Here is a 12,323-nt window from a genome sequence, read left to right on the forward strand (position 1 = left end):
TGGAAATTTGTGACAAAGCAGGGAATTGAACCCAAGTTTCCCCGAGTCCCACTTATTAAAGCACTGCACTGGCATGCTTCCTCCCATTTAATTAACAAATTAACATTTAATAGTTTCCTTAAATGTTTAGACAGCAGTAATATTTAGGGAGAAGTTTCATACTGATACATTATACCTTAAGCAAGCACTCTAATTTCATTTCAAAGTGAACTTGATGCTTTGAATGTATTAAATGTAACTGCCGTAAACACAAATAATGAATTAGTTCCCAAATAAAATTTCAGTAATCATAACCTGTATCGTCTGTTAGAAATGTTGGTGAATTGAGAAATTAAAGATACATAGTCAAAACAAACTTCTAGAACCTACAAATTCCCAAGAAATCAAATTGCTATAAAAATAAGGGACATGGAAAAATACATAAAGAAAACCCTTTGAGTAACTTGTTTCATGATTCTCCATTTCTGATGTAAACTACAACAAAAGGGAAAACAATCAAGCCGTGGGGTACTGAGGTAACTCTTATGGGCAAAAATAAGGAACAATGAACAGGTAGGGGGGTCCTGCCAAAGCCAGACATCCATTCATGAACTACCACTGGGGGAATGTCTTGTTTTGACTCATGCAAGATATACTTTATACTTTTAACTAGCTCAGAATTTCCTCCCTCTTAAGGATTTCAGTTAATATGCTGGTTTGAAAGATTTTTTTTGAAAAAAAAAAAAAAAAAAAAAAAAAAAGTTACTCAATAATCTAATTTAATCTAAAAATCAAACCTGTGTGTTTATCAGATTCTTCTTCGATAATCAACTCAAAAGCAGTCAACATAAGATTGAACTGTTCTGAAATTATACTTAATTCTTAAATTTAAATTTAGTTCAGTTTAAGTATGACTAATATGAGATATTCTTCATATTAAAAGTACTTTAAAAGGATATACTTACAGCTTCAGCTTCTGCTCTTGTCTTAAAAGTAATCACTGCATGGAGAGAAGAGTCGTCTATCTGGCAATCTTCAATTTCACCATATTGCTTTCAATAAGAGAAAAATGTAAACTAACTGAAAGATTCCTCTTCTATCCAAATGCTGGACTAAGGGATAGTCTACACTGGCAACGCTAAAGCGCTGCCGCAGCAACGCTTTAATGTGGCTTGTGTGGTTGCGGCACTATAAAGAAAACCACCTCCACAAGGGGTGTAGCTCCCAGCGCTGGTGCACTATGTACACTGGCGCTTTACAGCGCTCAAACTTGCTGCGCTCACGGGAGTGGTTTTTTTACACCCCGAGCAAGAAAGTTGCAGCGCTGTAAATTGCCAGTGTAGAAAAGACCTAAAGAATCACATGGACTTGAAAATTATATAGAACTGGAAATGATGCACGCTAAAGAGATCTTAATGGTTAACTTGTCTTTGTGAGAAATATTATACAATTTTTATATGCACTTTAAAACACTGAACACTATAGTATTTGGACTCCCCCTTACAAAAATGTACTAGTGCATACTATAAGGATGAATCATGGCTCTCCTCTTCTCCTTCAGAGCCACTGACTCCATCAGTCTGTCAGGAAAATGTCTGCACGAAGACTAATCTTGCAATGTGCCTAGAAGGTGACAAGACTCAAATTCAGTCTTATCTCCAGTGACAGCAAGTTCCAGAGCTGAAGGTCCTCTACCAAGAAAACTCTGCTCTGGTCCCTATGGAGCATACTTGGGCTACAACACCTACAGCATCCCTGACGATCACATCTGTGTAGTTAGAGTACCGAGAGATGTGGTCTCAGATAACTGAGCTCTAGCTAATTCAGAGTTTTACAGAAGTGGACCATAAAATATTTTAAACTGTAGCAGATAATATACATATTAATACAAACTGCAAGACAAACTTTTTTCAAATTGCTGTGCAAGAGAAATCTGATCTCACCATTTTTTTTCCTCAACTGGAAGTATTTTGGTCTGAAATATAGTTGCAAACACAGTAAGAGCAAAGCTACTAAAAACAAACACTGATGTAGAACTCCATAGGCTACTGACAAAGCACCAGAGGACTCTGCACCAATTTTTTGATAAGTGTCATAATATTGATGTTTATGTTTAAGGTGTGGTGGTTGTTTTTTTCTATTTTTATCCATTTAAATATTCAGTTGCACAAAGGCATATATTTTAAGCTTTTCCCCAAAATTTTTATCAATTTAAATTGTCACAGTTGCAGGAAACTACAGGTGGGGAGGTGGTCAGAAAATTATTTATTGACAGTGGATGTTGAGGTTCAAAAAATTAAAGATTTTATAACCCTGAAAATACAAACTGTAAACATTGCTTGTTAAAATATACAAAGGAAATATCCTTATATCAAACAAATTCTCAAGCAGCATTTTTCTTACTTTGCCTATTTGTACATTTTTATTACTATCAAGGGAAGTTTTTTTCCCCCCATTGGTTTGTGCATGTATGATGAAATCGGCATTTACGGACATTTACAGATAAAAATTGAATCCTTCCAATCATATGTCATCATGGGCCGCCAACCCAGCACCCACCAGCCAGCACCTGCGCATTAAACTCAGCAACCAAAATTAGACTAAAGTATTCTAGTCCACAGGAGACTAAACTATTATGTGTGACAGGCAGAGAATAGTAGGGCCCAAAGTGCACCAATACCCGAGGCCTCTGCAATGGCAGGGAACTGATTAAGTGAGATATATCAAGACAATCTTGGCAAGTTACTCATACCCCATGCCGCAAAAGGAGAAAAAACATCCAAAGTCACTGCCAATCTGATGTGGGGGGAAATTCCTTCATAACCCCGCAGAGTCCCCAAACACACTTATTAAGAAGATAAAATTAGTTAAATGCAACACTATCCTCAATTAAACCCTTTGAAACAGGGAAAAGCCAAGTTATGGGAGATGTCATAACCATAAACCAATGCCCACACAGCACGTTTCCACTGACAGATGGAGACTCTGCCTCTTCACAAGGAACTTCCTTCTGTCTCCAGATAAGAGACAATAAACACAGTACATTAACTTCCCTCATAGTAGAATGCAAAATCTTAAAGGTGACCTTGCAAAGTTGTTTGGAATTTTTTTTTTAAACTGCACTAGTGTGAGCTTATGTTTTTAAATCCTAAAAGATATTTACAAAAAAAAACTCAAAGTCTTTTCTTCCAGCTCCTAGTTTGCCATGAAGTTGGTGTTTTTGAACATACACCTTTGCTTCTGCAGTTTGTGTAATTATTTTCTGTGAAAGTGACATGCAAAACCCATGTTTCAAGACATATTACTGACTACAGTCTGAGTTCACCCCTCTCAGTACAAAGAGGCAGCTATTTAGCTGTGTTAACAATATAATTTAGCATCATATAAATTAAATGATATTGTTATTTGCATCCGCTTGCCATGCAAATAGCACTGATGTCAGAAAGGTTGGAGATCAAGTTCTTCTCACTCTGGTTTCTTCAGAGGAAGGGGGCAGAGCCACTATTTAGATTTTTTAAATATGATGAAAACAGAGATTGTCAAACACAAAAGCAAAAGCAGCTCTTCATGGATCATAAATTAGTTGAAAAAGTAAACTCAAAAAAGCTTTAGAGGTCAACTTTAATTACAACTTCAGTAATATCAGCAAATATTCAGGCTTGACATATATGCACAGATTAAATGTGAGGTATAACTTTCCAGAAAATTAACTCTTTACACTAAAAGTGGTATAATTATTATGAATTCTGATTTACATTTATTTTAATGCCTAGCAGAGGAGTTTAAAATACTGTTTTAACTGAAAATTTAAATGTAATGTTGGCTGAAGAGTCTTACCAATGTCTTTATAATAACTAGACAAGTTTCCCAATAATAATAAAAAGTCATTTCAATACATCTATTTGTATAGCCATATTCTGCTGCTGGAAATGTGACTGCTATAGAAGAATAAAAACTGACATAAGACAATATGTCTTATCCTTTAAGTCAACCACATCTTGACAATTGTTAGGCCACAGTTGGCTCCTGTTCCTGGTACACAGGCTGTTTCTGTTGCGGTGAATGTTCAAAGGCAAACAGAAGGCAGACCTGACTGTCTGCTCCACAATCTCAGGCAGGATTCTCTCAGCCACTAATAAGGACCGCAAGTGCTAAATCTCAAGAGAACTGATTGTGACACTGCCTCAATTTATCTTTGAGAGCTCTGTAACATCACCAGTATCCACGCTACAAATTCAATAGGTTTCTCCTTCATGGCAGGCTTCAAGAGAAAACACATAGATCAGACAATTTTTGCCTCATTTGATTTTCAGTCCAACTAAATTATATGCTGATATAACGGACTGCTGACAAATCTAAACCCAGTACCAAATTTTGAACTGCAGCCCTAAAATTAAGAAGTTAGAAAAAGGGAATTCGGTTTAAAAGGAATTCTGGCTTTGTGTGTGCGCCATTTTGGGAACGCACAGACTTCTGGGAGTGGTATTAAGATCCTGCAGTTGTTGTACAGTTCTGGTCTCTACTCTCAACCTCAAAAAAGTGGGTATAACTCATTGAGACAGGACTGTCAGGCATAAAGAAAGTTGAAGCAAGGGTATCTCCAAAAACGCAGTTTGTTCACACATTATCCTGTTTTGTTACAGGATAACAATATGGTATTCTGTGGTTTAGAAGAGTAATCCAAGATTTCTTTTCATTCTTACATTCTTCCAGTTCTGGCAAAAGCCCATGCAGAACAACTGGTAATGATTTTTATCCAAGGACTTACTACTATCACCATTCTAACAGTAGCTTGCTAGGATATTGAATAACTGACAATAGAAAATTTTACCTCCAGATTCTCTCCCTGGTGTACACAACATCTGTGTAAACACATAGGGAACAATTTAGCATCACTTATCGGTCTTTCACCCTTTTGCTATGCTCCTTTTCTTTAGCAATGACTTTGGATGATTTTTCTCCTTCTACAGCATGGAGTGTTAATCACTTTGTAAGATCATCTTAATATATCTCACTTAATCAGTTCCCTGCCATTTAAGAGGCCTCTGGCATTGGTGCACCTGGTCTGTACCATTTTCTGCCTGTCACACAGCTGTTTCTAAAGAATGCCACCAGAGTTAAGTAAAAATTCACTTTTTTCCTTTCCCGACCTTGTACGAAGTCCTTTTATAGTTTAGAAACAGAAAGCTCTTTTTTAAAGGTAGAGAATCTACTTTAGGACTCCTTGGTTAATTAAATAGTGGATTCTAGTTGACTGGAATCACCCCTTGGAAGTTGTTCCCTGCACTACCACAAAACTACTAACTGCAAGGAAAAGAAATGTTGAAGTTACTACATACCGCAAAATGAGGAAGAAGATCTTCTCTATCACTTTCTGTGAATGCAGAGATCTCCAGTGCCCTCGGTCGATGATCCACTACTGCATGACCTGGAACCCCTCTTCCGCGACCCCGGCCTCGTATTCCTCTGCCTCTGCTACGTGATGCACCCCGACCTCGTGCATTAATTCCTCTACCGCGACCTGAAGAAAGAATCCCTCGTTTGGCAGCCTAAAAAGTTTAAACATAACTTCAGTCCACAACACACATGATCTAAATATTATTTTCACAGAATTAAAATAAAATCATGTTCCAATCACGATCTTTGTTTAATGTCAAATTTTGAGACTTCTTCCTAGCAAGAGGAGTGGATGTGGGTTTTGTTTCAAATAAAATTAAGCATTTTAAGATGATCATCTTCAAAATTCAAGTAAACTAACTCTCAGACTTGTCCTCAGGAACCATTGTGAATGCCTTTATGATTCTGAAAAAAAAAACCCAGTTACCTTTGTTACATGAGATGTGTTGCAAATCATTTAAGTGTGTGCACGTGTTCAGTGCATTTGAGCCAGAGAGTTTTACGTAGCAGTACCTGTCAGGGCAGAGCATGCTCCCTGCACTGCTTCATGCGGTAAGTATAAAGGGTAGAGCTGCCCTGATTCTCCTTCGGTTTCTTCACACTGGCATTGTGATGAATACATTGTGAAGCAGAGATGAAGGAGGGAACGTCATGCAATAGACATGTGCAATGCATCTCGAACACCACTTACAATACAGATGATTAAAAGTTTTTTCTTCGAGTGCTTGCAAATGTCTATTCCTCATAAGTGACTCCCATTGTGGTGGTGCAACAAGGAGTCCGTTTGAAGAGAGACTGCAGGACTGTTCTTCCAAAGCTTGAGTCAGTTCTGCAGGTAGCAATAATTGCATAATACTTGGCAAAAGCATGCACTGATGTCCAGGTTGCAGTTTTACAGATGTCTTCTATAGGCACATCTCTCAAAAAGGGAAAGTAAGTTGCTTGCGCTCTGGTGGAATGAGCTCACAGCTTTGAAGCTATTATACACAGTTATCCAGTAACAAACTCTCTGAGCTGACGTCATCTGCCCTTTCATTATATCTGCACAAAAAGACATGGAGATTAACTAAATGATTTAGTTCTGTCTATATAAAAGGATGGGGCACATCAGATGTCTAATGTATGGAGCCTTTCCTTGTCCTTATGTATATGAGGCTTAGGAAAAAAGGTAGGTAAACAGACAGCCTGTTTAAGGATGAAGTTGGACACCACTTTCAGAATAAATTTTGGATGTGCCCTCATGGAGACTTCAAAGAAAATTGTACAGGGGGTCCCACCATTAAAGCCTGCAGCTCACCTATTCTTCTTGCAGATGTAATAGCCAAAAAGAAAGAAACTGGCTGACAGGCAGACTAAAAGGTCTGATTAAAAGCTGACAATACAAGGTTCAAGTATCAAGGAGGAATCTGCTGCTTAACTGAAAGGTGTGGGGAGAGTAAATTCTGTTTACCCTTTAGAGAATCTAACCACCATAGAGTTAGAGAATACCAAACACTTTTGTATAGGAGGGTGGACAGCAAAGAAAGCAGCTAAGGGTACTCAGTCAGGGTTTGGGTGAAGTACTTGACCGTAATGAAGATAGAGAATGTCCCCTTCCCAGTCTGGACAAAATGTTAATGTTGGTTGAATGGTCTGTGTAGGTCTGAGAAAAAAATATTGCCTCAGCCATGAATGGGCTATCAGTATAATCTCTGCCCAATCCTGTTTCAGCTTGAGTATGATCTTGTGCTTGAGTGGTACTTGAGGAAACTCATACATCAGAGTTGACCTCCAGGGAAGGAGGAAAGCATTTGAAAGAGTGCGTGGGCTCAGACTTGCTCTGGAACAGAACTGATGGCACTTTCTGTTGTCTTGTTGCAAACTGGTTCATACCGATAATCCCGCACTTGCAAAAAAAATAAATCTGAGTATACCGGCCTTCAATGGCCAGTCATGATTCTCCCAAAAAATCCTGCTGAAATGATCTGATAGGAGATTCTGAGCTCCTAGGTGAAATGCTGACAGAGTGATTTCATTCTGGATGCAAGAGTTATAGAGATGGATGGCCTTGTGACATAACTGTATGGATATGGCACTTCCTCGCCTGTTGACATAAAACATCGGTGTCATGTTGTCCTGGAGGACTTGGATAGTTTGGTCTTTGATTTAAGGTAGAAAGACTTGACAGGATTTGTGTATGGCTCATAGCTCCAACATACTGATTTAGAGTGATGATTCTTCCTTTGACATATAGTTTGTGTTTGAAGCATCTCTAAATGAGCTCCCTACCCTAGGAAGGAAGCATCAGTAGCCAAAGTCATGGATGGAAGAGGAGTTGAGTAGGGCAGCACTGCTCTATAATCACTAGTGGGATTCTTCCACCTGTCCAGTGAGGCAAGCGCCCTAGCAGTTATGCTAATTGTCATGTCCAGAAGATGTTTGATTGGGGGGTAAACAGGCTTCACCCATCCCTGTAAAAATCTGAGGCAAAGTCTAGCATGCCAAGTCAGATAAGTGCAGCATGTTATGTCCTCCAACAATCTCAAATAAGATCTCATTGATGTGTTGAGGGTAAGATTGTAGATTGTTGAACAGATCCAGGATGACCTGAAATCTGTCCTGAGGCAGATATGTCATTGCTGTTATAGAATCTGTATCCCCCCCATTACTAGATTCTTTGAATGGAAGTAAAAGTTGACTTGACTTTGTTTATTAACAGGTCCTACTGAGCAAATAAGGGTTGAATCTGCGAGATGCTCATCTCCACTTGCTGCCTGGAACTGCGGCAGACCAATTGTTCAGATAGGTGAATATCTGGATGTCCAGCCTCCTGAGGTGGGCTGCTACCACTGCCATGCATTTGGTAAACACCCCTGGGGCAGAAGGAAGGACAGTGTACTGGGGAATGCTAGTCCGCAACCAAATGTCTCAGATACTTTCTGTGGCCTGGGTGGTTTGCCACACAGAGTAAACATCTTGGAGATCAAGAGCAGCATTCCAGTCAGTGGGATCCAGAGATGGCATAATCACTGCTAGGAGTGCATGTGGAACCTGATATTTCTGATTAATTTGTTTAACTTCCACAGCCCCCCTTGCCTTCTTTTAGAAATGAGAAAATGCACATTAAAGCCCTTTCCCGAACATGAACTTCTTGAGTAGCACCCAAATGAAGAATCTGCACTTCTTGTAAAAGTACAAGCTTGTCCCTGAAAAGAGAAGAGGAAGGAGGGTGGGTATAGACTTGAACTGTGATAGGAGACCCTTTTTGACAGAGTAAGAATAACTGAGCTGGTAGAAAGGTTGTCATAGTTGTTGCTGTGGTCTGTGTTACTTCTTTCAGGGAGCTGTCATGTAGATCCCTAATGTACAGTGTGGCAAGTGAGTCCTCTAGGCTATGTCAGACCTCATCTCCTCTCTTATCTGACAAAAATGACTACATATCCCTCAAAGGGCAAGTCCTCAATGATCTGTTGCACTTCTGAAGGTATGCCCAATTCTGAAGCCCCAACAATCTTCTTATGGTGATCACTGTAGCCATTACCACAGCTGCAGAATCTGGAGAGCCCAGAGCAGCCTGAAGAGCAGATCTAGCAATGAGACAGCCTTCAGGAACCAGAGACCTAGAAGCATCCAGAAATCTGCCCATGAATTTACTCATGGAGTCCCAATAAATATAATCATATTTAGACAGAAGCGCCCCATGGTTAGAAATGTGCAACTGTAGATTTGAGTAGAACTATATTTTCCTGCCAAATAAATCTAGTTTCATTAGCATTTTTTCTTATGGTGTAGTATGAAAATGACTTTGGCACTATCATCCATTTGCAGCTGAGTACCAGCGAGCCCAAGGTTGGATGTGAACACAACTGCTCATAACCCTGAACAGGTACCTGATAGCGTCTGTTTGTTGTTAGGGTAAGGGTGGCTGGAGTCATCTAAAGGGACCTGCAAAATCTTACAGTACCTCATTAATAGGCAGGCTACTCCGCCTGGACCTGAGAACTGCAAAATATCACAGAGTTTGAGGACAGACTCCAACACAAACTCGGCTTTCACTCTTACAGCTGCTTCCACCGTTCTCATAAGATCTTGGTAAATAAAAATCATCTGGTGCTGGTGACAAGAACTCAAACAAGGACCTGATCAGGAGAAGAGAAAGTATTAAGAGGGGACAGTTCTTCTACTTGATCGGATGGATTCCCATGTGAACTTTAGTCTGCAGGTTGGACCAGGACAAACTCCTGAAGGTCTAGCTGTTGAGAGGCCTGAGAAACCATAGAAGTCCTTGCGCAGGATGGTGCCGAGAGAGACAAGTAGTGCACTTTTGATGGACTCCTCAGGGTGTCCAATAGGGCCACAGAGTAAGGCATAGGTGGCCAGTGAAATGAGTCCCAAGGACAACTCTTGCAGTAAACACAGCTATAAGCCCATCTGGTACACGATCTTGACATCTCACCAAAAATTAAGTAGGCCAATAAGATTTTCTGGATCTGGTAAGGGAGAGATTACCCCAGATATATTCAGAGTCAGACACTGGTCAATCATGTACTCCCTCAGACAAAGCTCTCTCAATTTTTGAGTCCTCTTTTTAAAGGAACGACAGATGTCACTCCTTTCCCTAATATGACTTTCACCCAACCATAACAAATAGCAGTGTTAGGGATAGAAAAGTGGGGCAGTGCTTTAACGTCGTTGCCCCTTTTGCCCCCTCCATCCCCCCCACCGACGGGAGGAGGAGAGGGGCAGCTGCTCCAGGACCAGCAATGTAAAAGGGCCTGGGCCCCGAGTCCTTTTAAATTGCTGCCAGAGCCCAAGCCCCACCCCTTCCGCAGGCCCCCATACCGCTAAGTGTTTAATATTACTTTCATCCCTGGCCTTCAGTCTCTAAATAGGTCAATGGCATATAGACTGATGAACAGGGCAAACTACAAGATTTTCTAATTATTCCATGAACCCATAGACAATAGTTTGCAGCCTTTTAATCCGGTTTCCTAGAGAAGCTGAGAGAGTATGTCATTGACCATAAAAACACAAGAACATAAGAACGGCCATACTGGGTCAGACCAATGGTCCATCTAGCCCACTATCCTGTCTTCTGACAGTGGCCAAGGAGAGGTGCTTCAGAGGGAAGGAACAGAACAGGTAATCATCAGGTGATCCATCCCATGTTGCCCATTCCCTTTAGTACTAAAGATGTTGTCACAATAGTAGCTGAGGTGTCCTAGGACAATAAGTCTTGGAAACTTTGTAACAACTTTGTAGATAAGTTCTTGGAGGATAGGACCATCAATGGCTATTAGCCAGGTGGGCAGGGATGCAAAACCATGCTATGAAGTGTCTCTAGCCTCCTTTTGACAGAAGCTGGGAATGGGCAACATGGGATGGATCACCTGATGATTACATGTCATCTATCACCCTACCATAGTTTGGGAATCTTGTTGCTGAAAATCCATCAATTATGTCCTGCACATTGCTGAAGGAAACTATTAATGGCTTTACACACTTGCATGAAAACCACCACCACTGTGGATTTTCCAACTCCAAAATGATTTCCCACTGACTAGTAGCAACCCAACGTTGCAAGGTTCCAGAGTGTGATGGCCACTTGCTTTTCCCGTCAATGAATCTCTTTCGCATCCAGAAGTTCTGCAGTCACTGCTCATTGTCACAAACTTGTATTACAATGTGATCCCATGAGTCAGTGCTCATTTCTTGGGCCCAGATGTGGGACACAACCACCCACAACTGCTCCACGAACACAACAACCTTCAATTATTTGTAATTATCATGTCCTCTCACTGTTGGAGAGCTTCCTGCAGGTCTGCAAATACAGGAGAAGCATGAGTCCTGTATTTGCCACATTCATGAGAATTTATAACTCTTCAGGCTCCATGCTCCTTGTCAAAGATACTGGACACTGAAGTGCCATACAGGTTTGTGGAATACAAAAAAAAAAAAAAAAAAAAAATTATGGTATGTGGAGGACATTATGGGATGGAGAAAGTTGCATGCTGGGAACTTGACCACTAGCTCTCAGAGATGCCTGCATGACTCATTTCTATTCCACACTGTGAATCCAGATGACAGCATGTGGCACAATGGGTTACCTATCCATGGTGCACTGCTCTTTGCAAAGACACAAGCACTCCTAGTTTGTACATGCAGGGCTGATTGCAAGCAGCCAAATATGTACATACACAAGTGATATACTAACTTTGGCAGCTGTACGCTGATGAAACGTGTGTCAAACACAGTTTGTAGTGTAGACATGGTCTTAGATACAGCCAATATGCTACAGCCCTGTTAATCATGAGTCAAGCTAAGACATGGAACAGAGCACATGGGTGACTCTACAGAATGATCTCCTGGTCACAGGCATAGGTCAGACGACTACTCTCTGCTGGACACCTACAGTATTTGATACAGTTGACTATGCAATGTGCTCCTTTTATGCCACTCACCCTGAGAATAAGGGGGGATTCTGCTCCCCAGCCTCCAGAACCCTCACCTGTGGGTCCCTAAGTCATAAAGGGAGATCATGAAATAGCAGGGACTAAAATGTGAGCAATATGCAGAAGACATCCAGTTCTACTCCACATGCACATAAGATGCAAGCAACACCCCTCCACATGAGTTTTCCAAGGAAAGGGCCTATCTGCGATCAGCAACTGACTTAACTGCCTAGAACTGAATGTAGAAGAGTTTAAATTAAGGTAATGATGATGGGATGAAGGAAGCACTCCAAAAAACTTGCCTCCGCTATAATATCACCCTCCACCCTACTCTTCTGCTTTGGTGTTCACCTCGATTCCTCATTTCCATACACCCAAACAGCCACAGTCATACAAAATGCCCTAGTCTATTCATGGATACCAAGACAAATGCCAGCTCCAGTCAATTTTAAATTTAGCCACAATGATTCATTCACCCATGGCCTCTAGGCATGATTACTGTAACTCCCTGTACCT

At 40.7% G+C, this 12,323-nt stretch overlaps 1 protein-coding gene across 7 annotated transcripts in view; it reads right to left on the bottom strand.

Annotated features, from left to right (window-relative positions):
- RBM26 (RNA binding motif protein 26) overlaps positions 1-12,323 on the bottom strand; it is a 112,130-nt gene that overhangs the window by 22,459 nt on the left and 77,348 nt on the right. For 6 of the 7 annotated variants that reach the window (XR_006277773.1, XR_006277771.1, XR_006277769.1 and 3 more), the window contains exons 19-20: positions 5,319-5,528; positions 945-1,031 (exon numbers count right to left, since the gene is read on the bottom strand). Coding sequence is in view for 1 of the 7 variants with exons in the window: in XM_038393981.2 (XP_038249909.1) it covers positions 945-1,031; positions 5,319-5,528 (297 nt within the window). In the remaining 6 variants the exon portion in view is untranslated. The remainder of the gene's footprint in view (positions 1-944; positions 1,032-5,318; positions 5,529-12,323) is intronic. The other variant, XR_006277774.1, reaches the window with a different exon arrangement.

This window comes from Dermochelys coriacea, chromosome 1 (assembly GCF_009764565.3).
Source record: "Dermochelys coriacea isolate rDerCor1 chromosome 1, rDerCor1.pri.v4, whole genome shotgun sequence".
Taxonomy (NCBI): Eukaryota; Metazoa; Chordata; order Testudines; family Dermochelyidae; genus Dermochelys; species Dermochelys coriacea.